The sequence below is a fragment of the Plectropomus leopardus genome, chromosome 18, assembly GCF_008729295.1.
Source record: "Plectropomus leopardus isolate mb chromosome 18, YSFRI_Pleo_2.0, whole genome shotgun sequence".
Classification (NCBI taxonomy): Eukaryota; Metazoa; Chordata; class Actinopteri; order Perciformes; family Serranidae; genus Plectropomus; species Plectropomus leopardus.
In genome coordinates, this window is record NC_056480.1 from 9,520,065 (window position 1) to 9,541,412 (window position 21,348).

The window sequence follows — 21,348 nt, forward strand, 5'->3', positions numbered from 1 at the left end:
GGTCAGCCAGCGGTGAATGCTGGCCTGGATGGTAGGTCTAATTTGCATTTAAAAGTGCTTTTATAGGTAACAATATACAGCTATATTTAGCTAAATGATTTGAAAACTGGTATACTGTGCTAGTTGCAGTCACCAATAATTAACCCCTCCTGTGCTTATTGTTTGTGACATTGCCAGAATACACGTTGAAGAAGGGCGTCTTGCCTAAATCGTCCGCGTGCCAATAATAAAAAGTTAAACTGTAGTGCTATCCTAGTCTTTACTTCTGTATAAATCGCCCAGTGAGGTTAATCCCCATGTTAGTGTGTAACTCTATAGGGTACAGTAGCTGCATGGTGCCACAGGGAGGAATGCTTGAGACAACTAGCACAGATAACATCATGACTCCTTTTGTTGGGTGAATGCGCTGCATCATGTTTCCAGAAGCACCCCTTCTGCTCCAGACCTGATGAAATATTCTTGGCAGTGTGCAAGTGCATGTAAGGGACAAAAAAAGAACAGAAAGTGAGTCTTTAACATAAAGAAAATTAGGTTGTACGTAAAGAGGCTCTGCCGCTAAATTTTAGTCCACTTGGGGTGCTATTATCAAACACATCTCCATTATCCCAATTATTCTGATTTAGTTCACTTTAATCTGTTTATTTAGATGAATTTATACTTATACTCGAAGGCAGCATTGCACTCAGTATAAATGCATTTATTGAATTAAAACACTGAAATAAAAAATTGGAATTTTCACATTGCACATCCTGTTGCTATAGCAACCCTTATTGACAGAGTTCCATTGCAGTTAAATTTTAACAGTTACGTGTACACGAATAAGTCGTTCATGAGGCGTATCCTTGTTATGATCATATCCCAGATATGGTGTTTACATGAGCCCGGGTTACTCATAATCCCTATACATTCCAGTTTTTTGTTTGTTTGTTTTTTTTAGCACTCCAGCTAGCATATTTGGGTTTCTCGTAAATGGAATACGGTGTTTAACCTATGTGCTCAAACAAATAATCGGGATATTAAAAAAACCTGATCATAAATGGGTCATTTGTGTCCATGTAAGCACACTCACAGTAACATCCACCATGATGTCAGCTATGACTATAGACTTTATATACAGTCTGTGGTTATGACCAATGGTTATGGCACACATTTATCTTTATGTATATCCCATGATAGTACACTTAAGTGATTTATGCCCTTTGCTTTTCATACATCCCTGTGACAGTCATTTCTCCATACTCAAGGACATTAATTTGGTTTACATCTTACAGGAACATCAATGGACATACCGACTAGACATCACAAGCTGGTATGACCAGCTAAACCATCAAAAATTATGTGAAAACATACCTTAAACTGGTCAACCGGCTTAACCATTTTAAACTGGTCAAGCTATTTTTTTTAAGCAGGACTGGTGCTCGATTGCATATTGCTGTTTGTGACTGGTTTGTAATTGGAGGTGTATCAGTTTATTGCTAACCATGGAGCATGACAGCTCCCCCAAAGCATAACTTTCCAATCTCCATCGCCCCCTGGTGTCTGAGTGCAGAATAGATCATAAAGCCCACCCCTACATGTTAGTGAAAGGAACATGGGCCAAACTAAAAACATGCCCCCACCCCTGTCCAGTTCAGATAAGGACAGGATGAGATGTGTTGGGTAAATAAAACTGATAGCCTATGTGCTATTTGTTTATAATGTGTGTATCCTCCCTCTTAAATTTGGATACAGATTGCACCTTCCTGGGTGGTTGCCTCCAGCTGTAAGTCTTATCTATTTGTTGTTTCATTACCAGCTTTACATCCCCCCACCCACTGTGGCGGTGAGAACATCAACCCTGGTATCTGATTTCACACTCAGATTGTGGAAAACTTAACCCATTAATCCATTTTTCATTTTTATTGCTCATTTATAAAGGCCACCTATCACTTATTTTCTGCACTTCTTGTCAAATAATTGCGCCTAACCAAAATGAGAAAAAAAAAACAAAAAACAATTAACACTTAATATCCGAGCACCAACTTCAAAGGACTTACTGGAAGTGCATTTTCCAGCTCCTGTCCAAATCTTTCACCATGCTGACAGAGGTGGAGGGTGGAGGGTACAGTCAGAATCAGGAGGGAAAGTCCCTCCCTGTCCCCGGCCTCTGCATTGGCTGGAGCAGCATCAGATCCAGGCGCGCTGTCAGCCAATCAATGGAGGCGCAGATGCAGGCAGCGGAGACGGCTCTGCAGACCGGGTAACGGAGGGGGACAGACAGGCAGACAGACAGACAGCGTACTGCGGAGCCTGCACTCAGAGTCGGCTTTTGATCTGCGAAAATCATGGAAGTGGAGAAGAAAGTAGCAGATTTCTCAGGAAAATGGAAAATGAAGTCTTCGGACAATTTTGAGGAACTTTTGAAAGCGCTGGGTGAGTAATGCATTTGGAGTATTTTATGTGCATGCATAGATTAACCCTTTGAAACCTGAGCAAATTGGTTTGACCTCTTTCAAAAACATGGACATGGCCTAAAAATTAGCAGGAAATTAATAAAACAAACAAACAACAGCAACAAAAAACTCTAAGCAAAAATATATATTAAAAAATCAGCAAAAAGAAAAGAAAAGTGAAAAACAAAAACAAACAAGAAAAATTGCCCAAAATTTATAGTTACAGCAGTCATATAATGTAACACGTTTTCCCCCAGAATTTTTATTTCTAATTTCTTGCAATTTGCAGGTAATTTCTTGCCAAGTTGCTCATTGCCTTTTCCTTCATGTATGCAAGAAATCAAACCAATTTGCTCAGACTAAAAGCTTTAAATAGTTTATGAAAGGCATCTCAACACAGCACAAGAAAACTGATGTCGTTCCAGGTTTCAAGCAGTTAATTACCTATTTAATTTGTTTGTATATAAGTTGTTTATCCCTCCAAAAAAGTTTGGCAACACAAAACAGGGCTGCATCTCTCTCTTTTTTTTTACACCTTTAGATCAAAGTGATTGCATGCAAACCTCATTGATGCCAGTTCAGCAGCATATTGTTATCTGGTTTATCATCAACTCCATTAAGATGCAAAAACAGATAAAGAAAGGGAAATGGGTGCATCTCCCACACAAAGACCTGTCAATCATGTTGTCAGTGGCATTATCTACTGGAAATCCACTTGGCTTCGAGGTCAACTGGAGAACCAAAGTGGTTTAAAGTGGCTCTCTGTGGTTAAATTGGTTTGCCCCGGCCCTGCTAACCCATGTTCCTGGGAATATTTGGTCTTGTTAAGCTATGAGACTGTACGGACTTCAGTTATAAGAGAGAGCAGGAGAGGGAGAGGTCAGGTGAAGGCCAGCCAGTGGCATCCATTAAAAATCTGAAGACAAATAGCCTGTGGAGGAATGTTAGATTAGACTCATCTGAAGCAGGGTCCTCCTCATGCGGTTGTAATTAGAGCCAGGGTAAACGGAACTAAGCCTTGACATGGGCCCCTGCAGCCAGCCGGATCTGAGACTGACTTTCCTTCACTGCTCTGGGCCTCCCCGACCCAATCCAGGGCTGAGTGTGTGTGTGTGAGTGTGTTTGTTGCCTCCTTTAGTACCACTGCATGAGCAAATATGGTATGAAGTTCTGAATCATATTCGTGGGGCGGTCTTGGTCTGTCTTCGGGTGGTGCAGCTCACATGAATTATGCCAAAAACTCAAGGATCAACAGGCTGTTTACTTTTGTTTTACATTTATAAAACATCACCTCATCTCTGCTCACCCAGTACGTGTTGGCGTAAGCCATTTATTCTGAGTATTACCTAGTTGAACTTTGCACATCAGTAACCAGGCCACTTTTCTCTACAGGTCCTCTTAATCCTATTTTCTCTTGCTGCATAAATACGTGGATGAATTATGGTATGTGCCTATCAGGCACAGTGCCATGGGCCCATAGGGTCAGGGGGGCCCAGGGCTAGAATGTGTGATTGAAGTGACTGCTAATAGTTCTTGGAAAGTTGGAAAGTCAGTTAAATGAGGCACAAGCTGACACAAGACCACCATAAAGAGATGCAAAATGACCACACAGAGACTCATGACTACAGCAAGGAGACTCAAAGCTGAAACAAAGAGACAAGACAATCAGAGACAAAAATGACCACAAAATGTCTCAAAGATAAAACCAACAGAAATAAAACAACTTCAAAGAAACACAAAGTAAACAAAATGACCATAAAGAGATCAAGCAAAGCAACAACAAAGAGACTCACAGCTACAATAAAGAGAAAACGACTCCATAGAGATGGAAAAGGACCACAAACGGACACAAACAACCACAAACACAAGCAAAAGGGCCACAATGCGATTCAGAGCTAAAACAGACTCAAAGCAATCACAAAAGATACAAAACAACTATGAATAACACAGATCAACCACAAAGAGACAAAATGACCAGCCAGAGAGACTTACAAAACAACTTAAAAGAACTGAAAGCAACAACAAAGAGACACAAAATGACTACAAAGAGACTCAAAATGACTGCAAAGAGACTCAAAATGACCACAAATTTATACAAGGAACTTCATAATGAAAACAATCAGAGAGATAAATAAGAACTTCTAAGAGACATAAATTAGCACAAAGGGACCCAAAGGACTACAGCAAGACACATAAAAGCCCAGAAAGACACATAAAGAGTCGCAAAACTCAAACTTGACTACAAAAAGATGCAAACTTTTTTTTTTTTTTAAATTATGCAAAGTCTTTGTATTCAATCTCCGTATCTTTACAACACCATGTCCTTGCAGCTGTGAATTGAGGACTCACATTAACATATTTGTTTGGGATGAGGTTCAAACTATGGTGGCTGATGAGCATCATACCAGCTTCAGTGGAGTTGTGAGTTGAGTTGATGTGACAGAATTTTAAGAATGTCACAGTAATTAGTGGTATAAAAGACCATACCAGTGGTTTTGCATGTTGTAACCCATTAAGCACAAATCACGTATGCTTTTCATTACTGGTAACCATTTTCTGAAGCATACCATAAATTCTTGAATTAATTTCATTGCTTTTAGTTCATTCAGTTAAGAAAAGAAACTCATCATGCAGAGACATGAAACTAAGATTTGAATCAGAGTTAACTTTTAACTGCCTAATTTTTCTTTCAGTCAAAGTCATGTTTTTATTGTGTGGCAGTGCAGCAGCACAGACTGTTTTGAAAATCAAAGTTGCCAACAAGCATTGCATTCATAATAAATAATTAAAGAAAAATGGCCAATACTCGGCCAGGCCATTAATCTGACGAGCCCAATTGTATAGATTATCATCCATTTATGTTATTGCCATTTTTTAAATTTTAGATATTTTTTAGATGATTTTAGATATCTATAAAATCAAAGATTGTTTTTCATCTTGCACCGAATAAACTCAGAACAACGGCTTGATGTTATTCCTGTGTGTGCTTGAACAGGTGTGAATGTGGTTCTGAGGAAGATTGCAGTGAGAGCGGCCGCCAGCCCGGCAGTAGAAATCACCCAGCAAGATGAGACTCTGTCCATCAAGACGTCCACCAGCGTCCGTACCACTAATGTCTCCTTCACAGTGGGTCAGTCCTTCAATGAGGCCACAGTGGATGGACGTGCCTGCACGGTATATAACATTCCACTATAATGTCGATGCATGCATACCAGAATTTTGCCAAGGACAGCGTAACTAGCCCGAGTTATGCACAGAAGACACATATGGAAATAATTTCAGTCCTGGTGATAATACATGGATCTGTTCTGCATCTCTTCATGCTGAGTGAGTGGTGAAGGACAGATCATATAAATGTTCTGGCACACTGAGCTCCAGTTATGACGAAACTCCAACTTTGTTTTAACTTTGAGAGTCCAAATATGATTCATATTGTTCTTCTCATGAATTCCCGCAGAGTTTTCCTAAATGGGAAACAGACAGCAAGATCAGCTGTGAACAGACTTTACAGAAAGGTGACGGGCCCAAGACGTCGTGGACCAGAGAGCTGACCAACGATGGAGAACTGATACTGGTAATTATTTTGTGTACAGCACCAAAACACAACTTTATGAATAGTTAATCAGATTATAAATGACACAAAACATAAGATGAGAGCCTTACATAATTAAAAAAAAAAAGTTACCACCCTTTGGCAGTTGAAAATCTTTTTCTAATGCTTTATATAGAGCATTTATAAGCCATTAAAGAACCACCTTTTAGGTTGTCAGGTAGTAAAAAAAGTAAAATAAATCTACACTCAGAAGACGCTTTGTGAGGCTGAGCTGTGAGCTACTTAAAGGTTCTGTATGTAACTTTCAGAATATCCTTATTATAAGTGACATCTCTTTCTGAGGCCCTTGAGTGAACTGCATGCAGCATCCTGTTGCTCACGCTCTGTTGCTCGCACTCTGTAGCCGTGAGCGAGTGTCTGGGCATCAGCCAAAATCAAGGATGTATTAAGAGACCCAGATACAGTGTTGGAGGCAGGACCCTGTTCATTCCTATTAAAGTTGCTTAGTGTTGCATGAAGCCAAAATCTTTAGACTGACACATGTAAAATTACTCTGATGACTGGTGCTGCGTCCGCTTCATAGAGTGCTTCAGGGATGTTTTTTTCTTCAGGCCAATGTTGAAGTTAGCCTCGGTTCCCTCGTGAAAAAGCCAATGGGATTTTTCCACTGGATTTTTTTATCATAGCAGAAAAAAAGCTCTGTGGTCAAACAAACCTTTGATACGCGTTTTGTTCAGCCAAATAATCTTCACAAATGAACTCCACTTTTTAGGATTTTTGAAGTTTAAATGCAATCACCAGACGTAAAAAGTTAACTTTAGGCTGTTAATGAATTTTCTTTTTTTTCAATTTATGTTTTTCTGTAGTTATAACTTATATACCTCTTAAAATCTGTACCCTATTAAGAGTTACCAAAAGTTAAACTTCTGCCCTTTTTGTTTTCTTTCAGACAATGACTGCAGGGGATGTTGTCTGCACCAGAGTTTATGAGAGGGAATGAGAAAATGTTTTCAAGACTGTCACACAATACATCTGTTTGTGCCTCGTGCATGGTTTACATTTACTCGCCTTGTTTTCTTCTTCCTCCGAGGCAGTCAGACGTTGGTCCGATCTCAAACGGTGCGCTGTGTAGGGAAGGCTACATGAATGTATGTTTGCACAGTAGTTGCTTTTGTAACACCAAAGCTGAACTCACTCTCTATGTATCATATAGAAACGTCACACATTCCTTTTCTAAGAGCTGTGTCTAAATCCCTTTTTCAAAATGTTAATAAACCGTTTTATATGAATTTACTGTTTGATGAATCCTTTTCAAACACTCGTTCTTTACGCTGCCTCCTCCCTGCACCTCCCATTCCCTTGTCGTCCGTCTGCATATCACTTTACATCACTGTCTGCCATTCATATTCTCTGGATTATTCCACACCCTTTTCCCCGCCTCCATTTTTTCATTAGCAGCCGTGTCCTCTGTGTGCTCTTTTGTCATTATTGCCCATTTCAATATGTACTCAATTTAAACAATCCCTAAGACAATTCCGATTTTATAAACTCCGCTTTGAGGGACATTTGGCAAAGACAAGTGGGAAACAGGGAGTGGAAAGGAAAATGAGAGGGTGGTCATGAGAAAGTTATTTCATAGCATCAGGAGAGGTTATACTTTGTATGTTCCCCTCTCCAGCTGTACCTACTTATTGAATGAGCTCAATAAAAAAATCCCCCACCCCTTTTTTTGCTTTGGCTTTGCACCCAGGTACAATGTGCTAAGTGGCTTTGTCTTACACTGTGCAAGGAGATTTCCAGCTGCTTCTGCTCAAAACCCACATTTCAGCACAATGGATGAAAACAAAATATGCAATGAAATTTGAAGACAGCACAAAATGATAGATTTAACAGTATTCAGATCCCAAAAATCGTTCTTTTATGTAACTAAAACTCAACTGCGTGGCTCAGTCTGACTTCACCTTGCTGTGAAAAATGGACCTTCGGGGTCTCTCAGGCACTTCCTGACGAGAGTGCTGCTACGGTTCACAGGCCGTGATGGTTTTTCCAGGTTTTCAAACAGTGTGCAGACAAGCGCCCCTCTGAAGTGCTTCCCAGTTTATACACAGTGCTGAGCAAGCAGCGGGAGGACTGGGCCTCCTCCGGGATAAATGTTCTCAATGACCTCTGCGGGTGAATGTGTGTCTGGAGGAAGTATTCAGAGAATACTGCAGTTTAAAAATACTCCGTTACTCCAATACAAAAGAAGCTGTATGAGACATTCAGGAAATATCTATGACGCAGACCCAGTTAGCAATTATTGGTTCTAAAAATGTTTAGAGAATGATACAATGCAACCACTGAACGTTTTCAGTGGCAAGTTTTCTGTATGTTGCCAGAACGTTCTTCTTAAATTTGGGCAACATTTTCTGTAAACATCAAAAAAATGTTAAAAAATGTTTTGTTTTTTAAATTATTATTATTTTTTATTATTAACATATCACATTACATCACATTTTCATTTTAAAAAATAGTCTGTAATCTCATTTCTCAATAACATTTTCTGAAGCTTTGACAACATTCTTCCTTTGTTCTCAGGTAACATTGTGGGAACGTTTTATAATAGAACATACTATTATCTGTCACCTCAGATCACCAAAATATCCTCAAAATGTCGCAGTTGTAACGTTACGTCTTAGTTAGCATTTCACCATAAGTAATAAATAAAAGTAATAATAAAACATAAAATCTTAATCTGTCATGTAACATGTATTAACAGTGATCAAATAAATGTAATATAGTAAAAATGCAATATTTCCCTCTGAAGTTTAGTGGCAAAAACGATAAATTACCAATGATGGAAATACACTGTATACACAGGCACCTCAAAAAACTCTAATAACTGTATTTGAGTAAATACACTTTTTCAACTTTCTTTATAAAAGCCAAACAAAATACACAATTTAACACATTTTTTTCTTTTACTGTAACCATAAGATCACAACTCAAGAAGTAGTAAAAGACAAAAAAAATCACAAAGGGAAAAAAAAAACAAAGAACAAAACTTAAAAACAACATAAATTAAAAATAAGTAAGTAAAATAAATAAATATAGGTTGGGTGGGCGTGGGGGGACTCATCAGGGAGTTTAACATTGTTATTTAATGGTGAAAATGGGATATACTGACTGGTTACAGAGGCACCAGTGTACTTACAGATCATACATTTACTGAGTAAATGTGCTCAGTTTCTTTCAGGCACCGATCTGCACACAGTTTACGTCTGCGTAAAAGAAAGAATTCATGGCTTACACAACATCACTCATCATGTACGTGCTTTTATGTCTCCCAGGCAGAAAGTATGTTTTCAATGGCCGCAGTGAAAACCCATATTATTGTGTAAGCACTCATCAAAACCACAGTGCTCTAACTGCACACTGGATGGGATGGAAAGTTCCCTGCTATTTGCTCAATAAGAAAACTGGCAACACACGCACGTCCTAATGCACAAGCTGCCTGATTCAGTCTAATGACCCCTTTGACCGTTGGTTGTTACAGCCCCGTTGGAGCAGTCTAAACCACCCGCTCCCTCCTTGTTAGCTGGGTCACTTTACGCACACAACTGTTAGGCTGGTTCATTCCTCAGGTAGTGATGTCATGGAGACTTGCATTGCTCGATTGGCTGAGGAATGCTGTGGTTTTAGGACAGGGAGGCAAATGAGTCCAGCTTTTGAATTTGGGCCATTTGGGCCAATTATGATACGCCAATTAGAGGAAATGATGAGTCACAGGAGTCAGCTGACAAACAGAGATGCTGCTGGAGGAAAGCAGACCACACAGTTAAGATAAATTAGCTTTCATCTTTAATTCAGCTAGAAGAAACTGCGTGAGCTCTGTTAGGTTACGTTGATCTATAAAGTACACGTTCACAGGGTTCCCATAGATCTTTAAAAAGTTTTAAAAGGCAAACAATTCATTAATCTAAAAATAAGGCCTTAATTTGTATTAAAATGACTTACATACATCTTGCAAAATTCTTTAAAAGGCTTTGAGATGGGATTTTATAAATCGTTTTTGTCTGACTGACTGCATTGCTAAATCTCAAAATAATTGCCAACTTTATTATTATTATTTTTTAATCAAATAATTGACCAAATTCTTCTTTGTAAACTCCTCATGAGAATGGGAATCCAGGCAGTGGAGCCCACATTGCATTGTGATAAAAACCCCAAAACAAAATCATCACAAAAGCCAGCCAACAACAGCCAGATATTTCATTTAATCATTTTGGAGAAATGCGTTTAAAATGATTCAGAAGATATGTACCTACTCCTTCATAAATGACAGTTATATGTGTGGAAGATCTGTTCATAAATAAAACGGGGGTTCAGTAACAGGGAAAGTACAGTATGTACATGAATAATGTGCGACTGTGTGTGATTACTGTGTGTGTGTGTGTGTGTGTGTGACCGCCTGACCTATGTGTATGTAATGAAATCATATGACTGCCCTCATCCATGTGACCCCATGTGACTTTGTAGGTGAAGAGAATAAAAAGAGATCCAGGCTGGATTGTACGAGGGCATTAGGCCATGAAGTGTGTAACGAAATGTACAAACCTTTCAGCTGCTGTTCAAGCTGTGACTGCAGGGTCAAACAGTGTATGAGAAGTACAAAAGTAAAACCATCAAAAGGCCCTTTTAGCATGCACCTTATGCATATGTTGAGACAAAAACATGATACATCCACTTAACCCACTAAAAATGTAAGCAACAATTATTCAAGATGAATTTTGAATACATATTTATGTGCATAATTGCTGCATTTGCTGGGGACATGCTGGCTAATTTGCTGCACCTGAGTTACCTGAGTTTCAAATCCCACATTCCTCCTGAGAATCACAGTCAGCTGACACCAGAGAAGTGGGGAAATTATTCCTTCGAGACACAAGAGTGACATCTACTGGAAGAGGAGGAAAGTATCATTTTTAAAACCGCAAAACATGAATATTAACCAGCAGTTGCTTGCTGTATGACTCGTTTATTTTTATTCGTGTTTTTTTTACATGTTCGCAGTAAAGATTCATCCATTTATTCATTCATTCATAATAATAATATTAATAACAATAATAAACTTTATTTGTATAGCGCCTTTCATAGAAGTAATGCAGCCCAATGTGCTTTACAAGAAATGCAAAAAATGAATTTAAATGCACCAAATGCTTCACAGAAACACATAAAAGACAAAAAGACTTCATAAAACCTGCATGTAAAAATAAAATGAAATCAGAACAGAATGCATTCATTCATATGATGGAAAAAAAAACACTGAGATAATTTTAGCACATAAAAATAAAGCTAAAAAATATTGTTTATAAAATGCATAAAATTATTATATCATTTTTAAAATATAATAATATTTACAAATATTAAATAATAAAAAATAAATAATATAAAATGGTAAAGGGTGAAAATTTAAAATAAGTCTAAACAGTTATACATAAATGTATATATAATAAATATATATATATATATATAAAATGGTCTAAAGGATATGATATATAGAAAATTATACACGTAAAATAAGTAAAAATAAACTTTAAATAAAACATATATATACATAACAGTTATTTTTGTTTTATTCATTATGCATATATATATATATATATTATATATATATATATATATGACGCAAAAATTTTAATTTTAAAAATACTCCGTAAGATTAATAAAATATGTATATGTATGTGTGTGTGTGTGTATGTGTGTGTATATATATATATATATATATATATATATATATATATATATATATATATATAACAAAAATTAAAAAGGTTAACTAATAAAAGTAATAAAGTATATATACATACATACATATATACATATATATACACATATACACACACACACACACACACACACACACACACACACACACACACATACATACATACACAAACATACAATATATACCTACGTGTGTGTATATATAAGTAAGCTCATTTCATAAGTTACCAACTGTAGCTTTAAAGAAAGAGACCATGATATTAAAATCATCTGTTAAAATTAATTAACCTGATTATTGGCTTGTTAAAGCCACTTTCACATACAGTATTTCTGGCTGGTGTATATATATGTATATATGTATGTACGTATATATATACTTTATTACTCGTATTAGTTAACCTTTTTAATTTTTGGCGGCGCTCCCATGCGGCTACGCCCCCCCCCTGGTTCCCACGTGCTCCTCTGCCGCAGCAGCAGTCACATGACCGACTCTTCGACTGGTTACTTCCTGTACAGCGGCTGTTTTCCTGCGGGAGAAAATAACGTCTACTGAAAGGAGGAAAACACCGACCTGTCCGTACACCGTGTTCACCTGCTGACACAGCCGCGGAGAGATGACCACCGGAGGGGCGGGTAGCTAGCTGACCGGTAAAGCGACTCCACCGCTCGCCCTTTTGGATTCAGAAACAGACACTAACGCAGCGTTTAATCTGCCAGAAGAGACACAACAAACCATCGATATGTCAAAATACACCAGCTTCCCAGAGCCGATGGACGACCACAACCCTTTTCAAGTATGAAAAATGGCTCAGATGTTCGCCCGCGCTGCGTGTCGTGTGTGTTTGAAGTCACTGATGTTGGCTCTGTGTAATATCAGGCGTGTTGTTGCTCATGTGATGTGTGTGGCGTTTTTTTTTTTAAATCTGGGCCTTTCTGCCCTCCGTAATCTTTGCCCACTTGTAGCTCGTGTTAACTATGAATACATCAATAGAAGCCACTCAGGTTTGTTTAATGCGGATTGATGTTAGAAGTTAAATTAATTATTGTACTTATTAAATATCCCTTTGTTTTTTTTTCTTGCTAGGACCCTGCAGTGACTCAACACAGCAGCAACACAGGATATGCCACACTGGACCTTTATAACCCATTTGATAATAATACCACCGGGGTGAGTCATGTTTTCTTCTTATGTGAAAGATAATTGTTGATAATGTAATGTACAGATCGTGTAAAAAAAAATAACAGTGTAATGACCCATGTCATGCCTGGGCTTGCCTTGCTTTGTTTTACTTACTTTTGCCAGGGACAGTATGGTTCAAAATTGTTCTACTTTGCTCATATTCACCATTCGTTACCCTGATAATGTCTGTATTTTGTACCTTTTTTCCCCAATAATGGCCCTATTATTTTCAACCTTTAACAACCAACAAATATCTAAAAGATAATACAGAAAAAAATGATGTATAATAGGACAAAATTATTTTAAGGACAGTGCTTTTTTTTCCCCAAGACGCAGGCTCCTGGTTTGCTGTGTGGTGATTTCTATTCAATTTTATTTATACAGCCTGTTATCACAGTTTATTTCATACAACATCCATAGCGGATGTTATAGCGGAGGAGGCACTGTTAAATGTGGTGGCTGATGTGAAAACATAAATGGCCCTATAGAGGGAGTCAGAATAGAGTCAGTGTTTGGTTTGTCCGCTCTTGGCTACTGTAGAAACATGGCGGTGCAACATCTTCATAGATGAGGAGATGCTCTCTATGTAGGTACAGGTGATTCTAAGGTAACGGAAACATAAAGATTTCTGGTGATTATACACTAAAGAAAAAATACTTAATATTTTACGTTACATTTCTGCCAGTATATCCACCATAATATTACACACTGGACCTTTAAATTAGTTTTATGCAGTGCACGAGGCTGCAGAAATGTAGCCAGATATTAAGACTGAACTGCCATTTAGTTCAATGTTTAATCCAGTTGTTTGTTGCATTTCTCTTCCTCATCTGTGCATTGTGTTTACAGCGTCTGTCAGCCTGCTTCCAGAGATGGTGGCAATTTAAATTAGACCATTTAAAGTCAATTCTAACACGTATTTCAGAACTGACCGCCTTTAACATTGTAAGGCCCTGCAGTAGTTTGGTAATCAGACCGAATTGCCATTTTGTTTTTGCCTGAAATCAGACAGAATGGACAGCTTGTTACACTCTGTTTCTGTCTTCAGAATCAGTCAACTCTAAATCAGTCGAGTCCGCGGATTCAAAGGTCTGGACCCAGGCAAATTTTGTTTCCGTCATTAGTTTGATTTGACTCGATTAGGAAATAACAAATGATGGCGGCAGCTCAGTTGTCTGGAATAAGGATGAGAAAACTTCCTTAGAAAACCTCAATATTGGGCGATAAAACAACTGATCCTGTGCTTTACTGGTGAGAGACTTTAACTGAGTACGTACACTGATATCCTTCATGTCTTCACATCTCAAAATGACCAAGACAAAAATAAACACATCACCATCTGACATACAGTGGACATGCATGTTATAGAGTTTAGTGTTTTTGTTGCTTGGAAACAGCTTGGGTCTACATTATGGACCGTGTCATTTGAGTTTTGTTGCTTGGAAACAACTTCCTGTCAGCTGTTGATATTGGCAAATGCAGCAGCAACAGGAACTAAACTTAGACTTGTTTTGCAACTGAAGATCTCAAAATCTGATTGAAAACTGATATGTTAATGTTTAAATGTCATTAAACTCCCGCTTTTGGCATTATTTTTTTTTCATTTCCTCATTATTGTAGCTGTACTGTAATGCTTTTTATGTGAAGGTTCAAAGGTTTAAAATAAGGAAAGAAAACTAGTGTCAGTGTGCAAAGTGGTGAAAGCATGTTTCTGTTTGCGTGCTTACGGGATGAGGTCAAACTGATGTATGATTGTTTTTTTTCCACCAGCCTCCGCCTCCATACGAAGCCACTTCTCCTTCTGCGCCGTCTGTGCCTGCGCAGACCCCACCCAGCAGGACGACCCCCACTGAGCCTCGAAACTATGGCTCCTATAATAACTCGCAGGTAAACATGCTGCGATGCAAAGATAATCTTGCAGGGATCAGCGTTTTTTTTGGTTTTTTTTGTGTTTGTTCGAGTGGGTCAGACATCTACTTACTCAGCGTCATTTTTACCTGTCTCTATACAAATTGTTTAACTCATCAGGTGTTATCAAATAACAACAAAAACGTAAGTTTATTGTTATGAAAAATGAAATAAACCTTGCTTTCAAACTTTTGGCCAACTGTGTGATGCATTGTTGGTCCTCTAATGCCACCCAACTAAACTCCTGCTTGTATGACAGTTGAAATGTTCGCTTACACTTCAGCTCATAAACGTAAGCCCTTTTTACACGGAGATTGCACCATAGAGGTGCTATGAAGGCCTTTCTTTATGCTGCCTTTGCATTTTTGTCACCGAACCAATTAACTATGTTATCATTCTGCTCCAGTGTGTGATTTTAGAAAGCATGCCGGCATCGTGGAAGCAAAACAGCCTTGATAGGGTTTTCTTTGTGTTGTTTTTTGATAATGAATGAAATGCTATATATTCAGTAGCAGCTGGATGCACAGACCAAGATTGCAGTCAGTCAGTCATTGGATATAAAAAATTAATAATGTGCATCAGCCTCAAAACCCACCTTTTCAAAAAAGCTTATAGTACCTGTCTGAACTGTAATCTGAACTGTCATATCCACTACATATTACTTTTGTATTCTGTTCTTTGTCTTTAAGCATTCTGTACTCTTTATTTTGTATTTGTTTTATTTGTTTTCTTTTTGCGTTTCATGTAAAGCCTCTTTGAGTGCTTAAAAAGCCCTTTCTATTATTATTAATATTAGATTTAAGTGCTGACACATAAATTCACCTACATGCCTCCAGAGCTTGTCTTCTGCAAATCTTCTGTGCGACTGGTTCTTTGACATAATCCCTCTAATTATTTATGACACATACACAACCTTTCTCCCTTAAACCTGACATCTCCGATACATCATTTTGACTCTCTTTGTTAGACTGCGGTGAACGCGACCACAGCGGAGCTCCTGAGGAAGCAGGAGGAGCTGGAGAAGAAAGCGCGGGAGCTGGAGAGGCGAGAGAGGGAGCTGGAGTCACACAGCCTGGGACCTGGAGCCTGTAAGAGAAGGAGGATAAGAAGGAGAAATGAATGCCGAAGTGTGTATTGATTTAATGATCTCAAAAGAAACCGCTGTCAGTGACATTTTCCCTCTGTTGTCTTCATCAGCCCGTCAGAATAATTGGCCCCCACTGCCTTCATTCTGCCCCGTGGGCCCCTGCTTCTACCAGGACATCAATGTGGAGATCACTCAGCGCTTCCAGCGAACCGTCACCATCATGTACTACTTCTGGATGTGTGAGTTCCTGTAACTGTCTCGCTGTGCGCTGTCGTGTGAATTCCCAGCATCACTGTTGCAACATCAGTGTCGTAACTAACCGTTATTACGAAGGTGTTAAAGCGTTTCAGAGGTTCTGGCGGCAGAAGGCAGCGGCACTGTGGATGTGATTTCACTTTCAAATCTTTACCCTTTACACTAAGATGTATCAGTGGAAGGTTATGGGATTGTATCTAAGAGAATCACTTAAATTGAACTTAAAGCTGAGTCATCTCTGTGTGGCTTTATTGTAACTGTCCGGAGCATAAGCTGAAATATTCACGCAAACATTGTGATGCTTCGCAGCTGCTTTATTGACTGCGTTACATGGACGTGAATAACCGTAAAACTTCAAATATAAGCCTGTCCCGACTAAACGCTCAGTCCCTTTTACTAGCCTGGTGTAGCTACATATTTTGACAATTAAAGGCTTTTCTTAACTAGAGGCCCGTTCTGATTACCATGCAGTTCATTGAGATGTTCTTTGGATCATTTCTTCTCTTGTTGTTCATTACCTTCTTCCCATATTTTTGAATACAATTAAGCCACTTTTCCCAGGTCTCAAAAGGTTAAATAAAATGTTTTTATTTTATTCCTGTCTTTAATGAGCAAAAGTTTTGTGTGAAATGAATTAAAAGCCTTTCCCATATAGATACCTGTCCCAAACAGAAGCCTGTTGAGTTCAGTGATTTAAGCAAACATCAGGCCGGTATATTAAGTTAAGTTTTACGGTAGCCTGTTTATGAAAATGCCAGTTTGAATCTCAAATATGATCATCACCAGGATAAGCCTCATAAATGGGGGTATTCATGTCCACGTAATCACACTCGTAAGTGGATTATAGCAAATGGAAGCAAATGTTAAATGGAAAAAACCTCCTTTATGTGTGGAGTAAAACTTAAATCTGAATCCAGAATAGTGTCAAGGCATGATATTTGAGATTTCAAATGAAAATCATCAATATTGTTATTTTAAGAAAATGCTCCAAACAGCAATGATGATTCTTGTAGCTGAGGCAAGTCCTAAAACAAAACCTCAGCCGCCTTGCGCCTGGACCTTGGGACGACCATGAGAGCCAACTCCAAACCCTGCAGCAGGCAAATGAAAGTAATAAATGGCGTCATATTGCATCAGCCAAAATCCTGACAAGTTGGCTCTTTCTTTAGAGCAAAGAGGGCTGGGTTGGGTTTCTGTTTCAGTCCACAGCTCTGTAAGAAAGAAACAACGAATTCATCCCTTCACTCAAACTGCAGCGCTGTTAAATTTTGTTCAAACACTCCCGTTCACCCCTCTGTCTCCTTTTTATGTAATTTCATCAACATCCAGTCTGCACTTGCACGCTGCTCTTCAACCTGATCTCCTCCCTGGCCATGTTCTGCGTGGACCCCTCGGGTGGTGTCGGCCTGGGCCTCGCCATCCTCTGGGGCCTCCTCTTCACCCCCTGCTCCTTCGTCTGTTGGTACCGACCTGTGTACAAAGCCTTTAGGTGTGTAAGCCATGAACCAAAAACAAGCTTTCCAACATTTGTAACTTTTATCCTTCTCTTGCTGTTTTGCTCTTTCCTGAAATAGTACCATAAAACATAATAGCATTCACCTGTTAAAGTCATCTTTTTCTCTCCTTTCTAGGAGTGACAGCTCCTTCAATTTCTTCGTCTTCTTCTTCGTCTTCTTCGCCCAAGTGGTTGTCTCCGTCATCATGACTATCGGTATCCCTGGATGGGGTTTCAGGTATGATTAATAAACAAAACCAGTCTGTGTTAGACAGATGCACGACTCTTTCCAGCTTCTTTCCTCTATTTATGTCTCTCTCTTCTCCTCAGCGGGTGGATCGTGAGTCTGGCTGCTCTGAAGACCAGTGTCCCCGTTGGAGCGATCATGATGATAAATGCCATCCTCTTCACCGCCCAAACTGCCATGGGGGTTGTCATGCTGAAGAAGGTGAAAACTGAATACATTTGTTCACATGCAGGGAAAATTCACAGCGAGTGACTCAAATTAAGGTTGTATTTTTGACAAGATGCCACTCACACTATCCCCTGCGTCTAATTCAGGACGTGAGCATGAGAAACCTGGTTATTCATGTCCCTACAAACATGATCGTTACAGTATCTAGGTGTCTGATCACCTGGCAACAGGTGTGTCCTAAATCCTGAACATCTCAGCGGCTCGTTTCTGAGATAAAGTTTGGTCTCTGGTCATTTGAAGTGTGCTACTTTGGCGGCTCTGCAGGATTATTTATCACTCAGCCCCTTTATATGCCTCCGCACCACTGACAGCTGTGACCGGAGAACGTCTTAAGAGAATATCTTTAAAATTTTGCACAAACATCCACTTGGACTCAACGAATAACTGGTTTGATTTTTGTGATCATAGGTCAAAGATGAAGGTCACTGTGACCTCATCTGTCTCAAGAAGGCCTTGAGGGAGGGGCGCCCAGTAGCTCAGTGTGTAAAGCAGGCGTCCCATGTACAAGGGCAATGGGCCTCGTTCACAAACAGTGAATACACACAAATCTGTGATTCATCAATATTTTCTTACCTGAATTTATTCGTAGTCTGCTAACAAATTTAGAACTGGATCAGTACAAATGGTCACGGCCTGGCTGTGGTATAAAATATAAACACACACCTTTTAATATAATGCATATGTAATATAACATAATATAACATATTATACCATAATAATTGAAAAATGCTTTATTGGCAGTCATTAACATAAAATAACAATACAGATATCCAAATATCGGCCAAGCTGATAATCTGTCGACGTCTAACCGAGATATTAGTGCACATGTTTATACTAACTGTTAATGCAATCACACAAAAGGCTAAAACATCATAATATTAGCCTTTATGCAGTCATTTTTAAAAATTCAATCAAAACATGAAAGGACTAGAAGGTATATTATTGCTAATTTGGTACATAATAATGCTTGAATATTAATATGCACCGTGCTTGTAAATGCTTCCAGGCTAAATTAATAGTAGAAAATGAGAAGATACTGTGACATGATCTAGTGGTTCACATTTCTTTGAAAAAAATTCAAAGGAAGAGCGTGAAATCAAAATTGTCGAGCTGCATTCTCACTTTCTACCTGATCTGTGGAAATACTCGCCCCCGCTGTGCCCAGGTGGTCCACCTGCCATGAAGCAGTCAGTAGATAACAAACAGTCTGAAGAATAGCCACGATATCGGGTTGTGCGTATCGTTTTCACCCTCACAATGTGCATGATATGAGGATGAATTGCTGCATGTATCGGGTGACAGCGCGCTCTGCTCTTCCCCTCTTCAGGTCCACAGTCTGTACAGGCAGACCGATGCCAGCTTTCAGAAGGCCCAGGCCGAGTTCGCCACCGGAGTCATGTCCAATCAGGCCGTACGCCAGGCCGCTGCCACTGCTGCCACCAGCGCTGCCACCAGCGCTGCCCAGGGGGCCTTCACCGCACCTCGATAGAGAGGGACGTGAGGGGTTGGGAGGGTAAGACATGAAGGCGGAGAAGGGCCCTTTCAGCTTGATAGAGGATCTGTTTGGTATTTATTTCCCCACTGGTGATTAGAATTTGATTGTTGCGGGGGAAGCTGAGTCTGTATAATTACCCGTCAGCGACTGAACTTCAGGGCACGTGCATGAGACAGAGGGGAGGTTGTCTAATTTTTAAAAAGGTGTACAGGACAAGTTCACTGCATTTCCAAAACGAGTCAACGAATAATGCGTGTTGATTCAAAAAACAGGAAGAAGGTGTGAAATGTGAAAAGAAGCTGAAGCTGTATGAAATTTAGCGCAATCGTACCAAGTGTCGGTGAATGCAGGGATAATGTTTTGGGTTTTTTTTTTGGTATATAAGAAGAAAAGTTGTGTGCCAAGTCGGACAGCTCTAGCCTTGTTGACTTTGAAATGACTCGGATGTACATTGTGTTTATGAGGAGCCATGTTCGTTTGAGTCGCAGCTGAACACTGAAATGTTGCCATTCTAACATTTGATCCACAACTGTGTGGCTCAACTTTGGCCAGCGCTTAGATTTTTTTGTTGCTTACTTGTAAACTAACGATTTGTTTTGTTATCACTTCAAATGAGAATGCCTATTTACCTTATTGCCAAAACATCTCATACTGTAAAGATTATGAACATGTATTGTTTCGATTACAATATATTTGTCACTGCTCTGGTGGTGCTGCTTGTGGTTCTTATGATTATTACAGGTCTTGGTTTTAATAAAAATATATTGTCATGCTTGCACAGTCTACTGCAGTGTATTGCCTTATCTTATTGATGGTTGAATAAACAGGATACTAAAACCTCAATTCCAGAAAAAGTTAGGACACTTTTGGTTGTGAATAAAACCAGAAATGCAATGATTTACAAAACCGTTTTCTACCTTTATTCAGTTGAACACCGTTATACTTGTATTTTCAATAATAATAATTTCTATAACAAAAATAATTCATTGGAGTCAATCAATACAATGTCGCCACCCAAAATATCACAGTAATATGCTGTATCATAGTACTACATATTTCATTTATTAATTAACTTCAAACACGTAAAGGAAAATGGAGAAAAGATTATAAAAACAAGCAGACGGACAAAAAAGGTCGTATTTACAGACAATAAAAATAACAAAGCAAAGGAAATGGTCAAACACATGATGACTTGGTTTACATATTTAAAAGGTGTGAGAGAAAGAAATACAAACCTATTTATCCCCCCCCATAAATAATTTTATTTGAATTAACCAGCTTCCTTATCATTTTAAACCTAAACTCTGATTACTTAACATAAATAACAGACACCCACATACCCAAAATCACAATTTGACAAGAATATTTACTGAAAAAAAGAAAAAAGAGGAAGATAAACTAGGAAAACAAAATGAATGAATGAATGAATAAAGAAATGAATTAAAAAATAAATATCAAGTAACCAAATAAAAAAACACGTACCCCTGGAAACAACTGGTGATTGTCAAAACCATCAACTTTCTTTAGGATCCAGTCTCATCCTTTTTTTTTTTTGCTTTTGTGTTGCATCTTTATTGTGAGGCACTTTGAGCTGCATCCCTTGCATAAAAAGTATATATTATTATATCTATTATTATTAATTTAATACATTGGAAACAGGTAATTTTTTTTTTTTATTTATTTATTTATTTATTTTTTTTTT

The 21,348-nt window shown here is 38.6% G+C and overlaps 2 protein-coding genes across 2 annotated transcripts; both read left to right on the top strand.

Moving 5' to 3' along the window:
• The first annotated feature begins 2,100 nt into the window (after positions 1 to 2,100).
• Positions 2,101 to 7,274, top strand: crabp2b (cellular retinoic acid binding protein 2, b). The gene is made up of 4 exons (XM_042506807.1): positions 2,101 to 2,412; positions 5,428 to 5,606; positions 5,890 to 6,006; positions 6,935 to 7,274. The coding sequence occupies exons 1-4, from the start codon at positions 2,325 to 2,327 to the stop codon at positions 6,983 to 6,985; spliced, it is 435 nt and encodes a 144-aa protein (XP_042362741.1). The 5' UTR covers positions 2,101 to 2,324; the 3' UTR covers positions 6,986 to 7,274.
• A 4,968-nt stretch (positions 7,275 to 12,242) lies between these two features.
• scamp3 (secretory carrier membrane protein 3) lies at positions 12,243 to 20,429 on the top strand. The gene is made up of 9 exons (XM_042506917.1): positions 12,243 to 12,545; positions 12,836 to 12,919; positions 14,702 to 14,818; positions 15,807 to 15,927; positions 16,037 to 16,165; positions 17,511 to 17,670; positions 17,813 to 17,914; positions 18,007 to 18,124; positions 19,479 to 20,429. Exons 1-9 carry the CDS (start codon positions 12,492 to 12,494, stop codon positions 19,638 to 19,640), a joined length of 1,047 nt encoding a protein of 348 aa, XP_042362851.1. The 5' UTR covers positions 12,243 to 12,491; the 3' UTR covers positions 19,641 to 20,429.
• Positions 20,430 to 21,348: the final 919 nt, after the last annotated feature.

What these genes read in the sequence shown, in the direction of transcription:
- scamp3 (XM_042506917.1), top strand. Translation starts at nt 12,492, where the DNA reads ATGTCAAAATACACCAGCTTCCCAGAGCCGATGGACGACCACAACCCT. An exon ending in GCTCCTATAATAACTCGCAG is followed by an intron (nt 14,819 to 15,806) that starts GTAAACATGCTG and finishes TCTCTTTGTTAG; the next exon opens with ACTGCGGTGAACGCGACCAC. An exon ending in CAGCCTGGGACCTGGAGCCT is followed by an intron (nt 15,928 to 16,036) that starts GTAAGAGAAGGA and finishes TGTCTTCATCAG; the next exon opens with CCCGTCAGAATAATTGGCCC.
- crabp2b (XM_042506807.1), top strand. Translation starts at nt 2,325, where the DNA reads ATGGAAGTGGAGAAGAAAGTAGCAGATTTCTCAGGAAAATGGAAAATG. An exon ending in GGAACTTTTGAAAGCGCTGG is followed by an intron (nt 2,413 to 5,427) that starts GTGAGTAATGCA and finishes GTGCTTGAACAG; the next exon opens with GTGTGAATGTGGTTCTGAGG. An exon ending in TGGATGGACGTGCCTGCACG is followed by an intron (nt 5,607 to 5,889) that starts GTATATAACATT and finishes GAATTCCCGCAG; the next exon opens with AGTTTTCCTAAATGGGAAAC.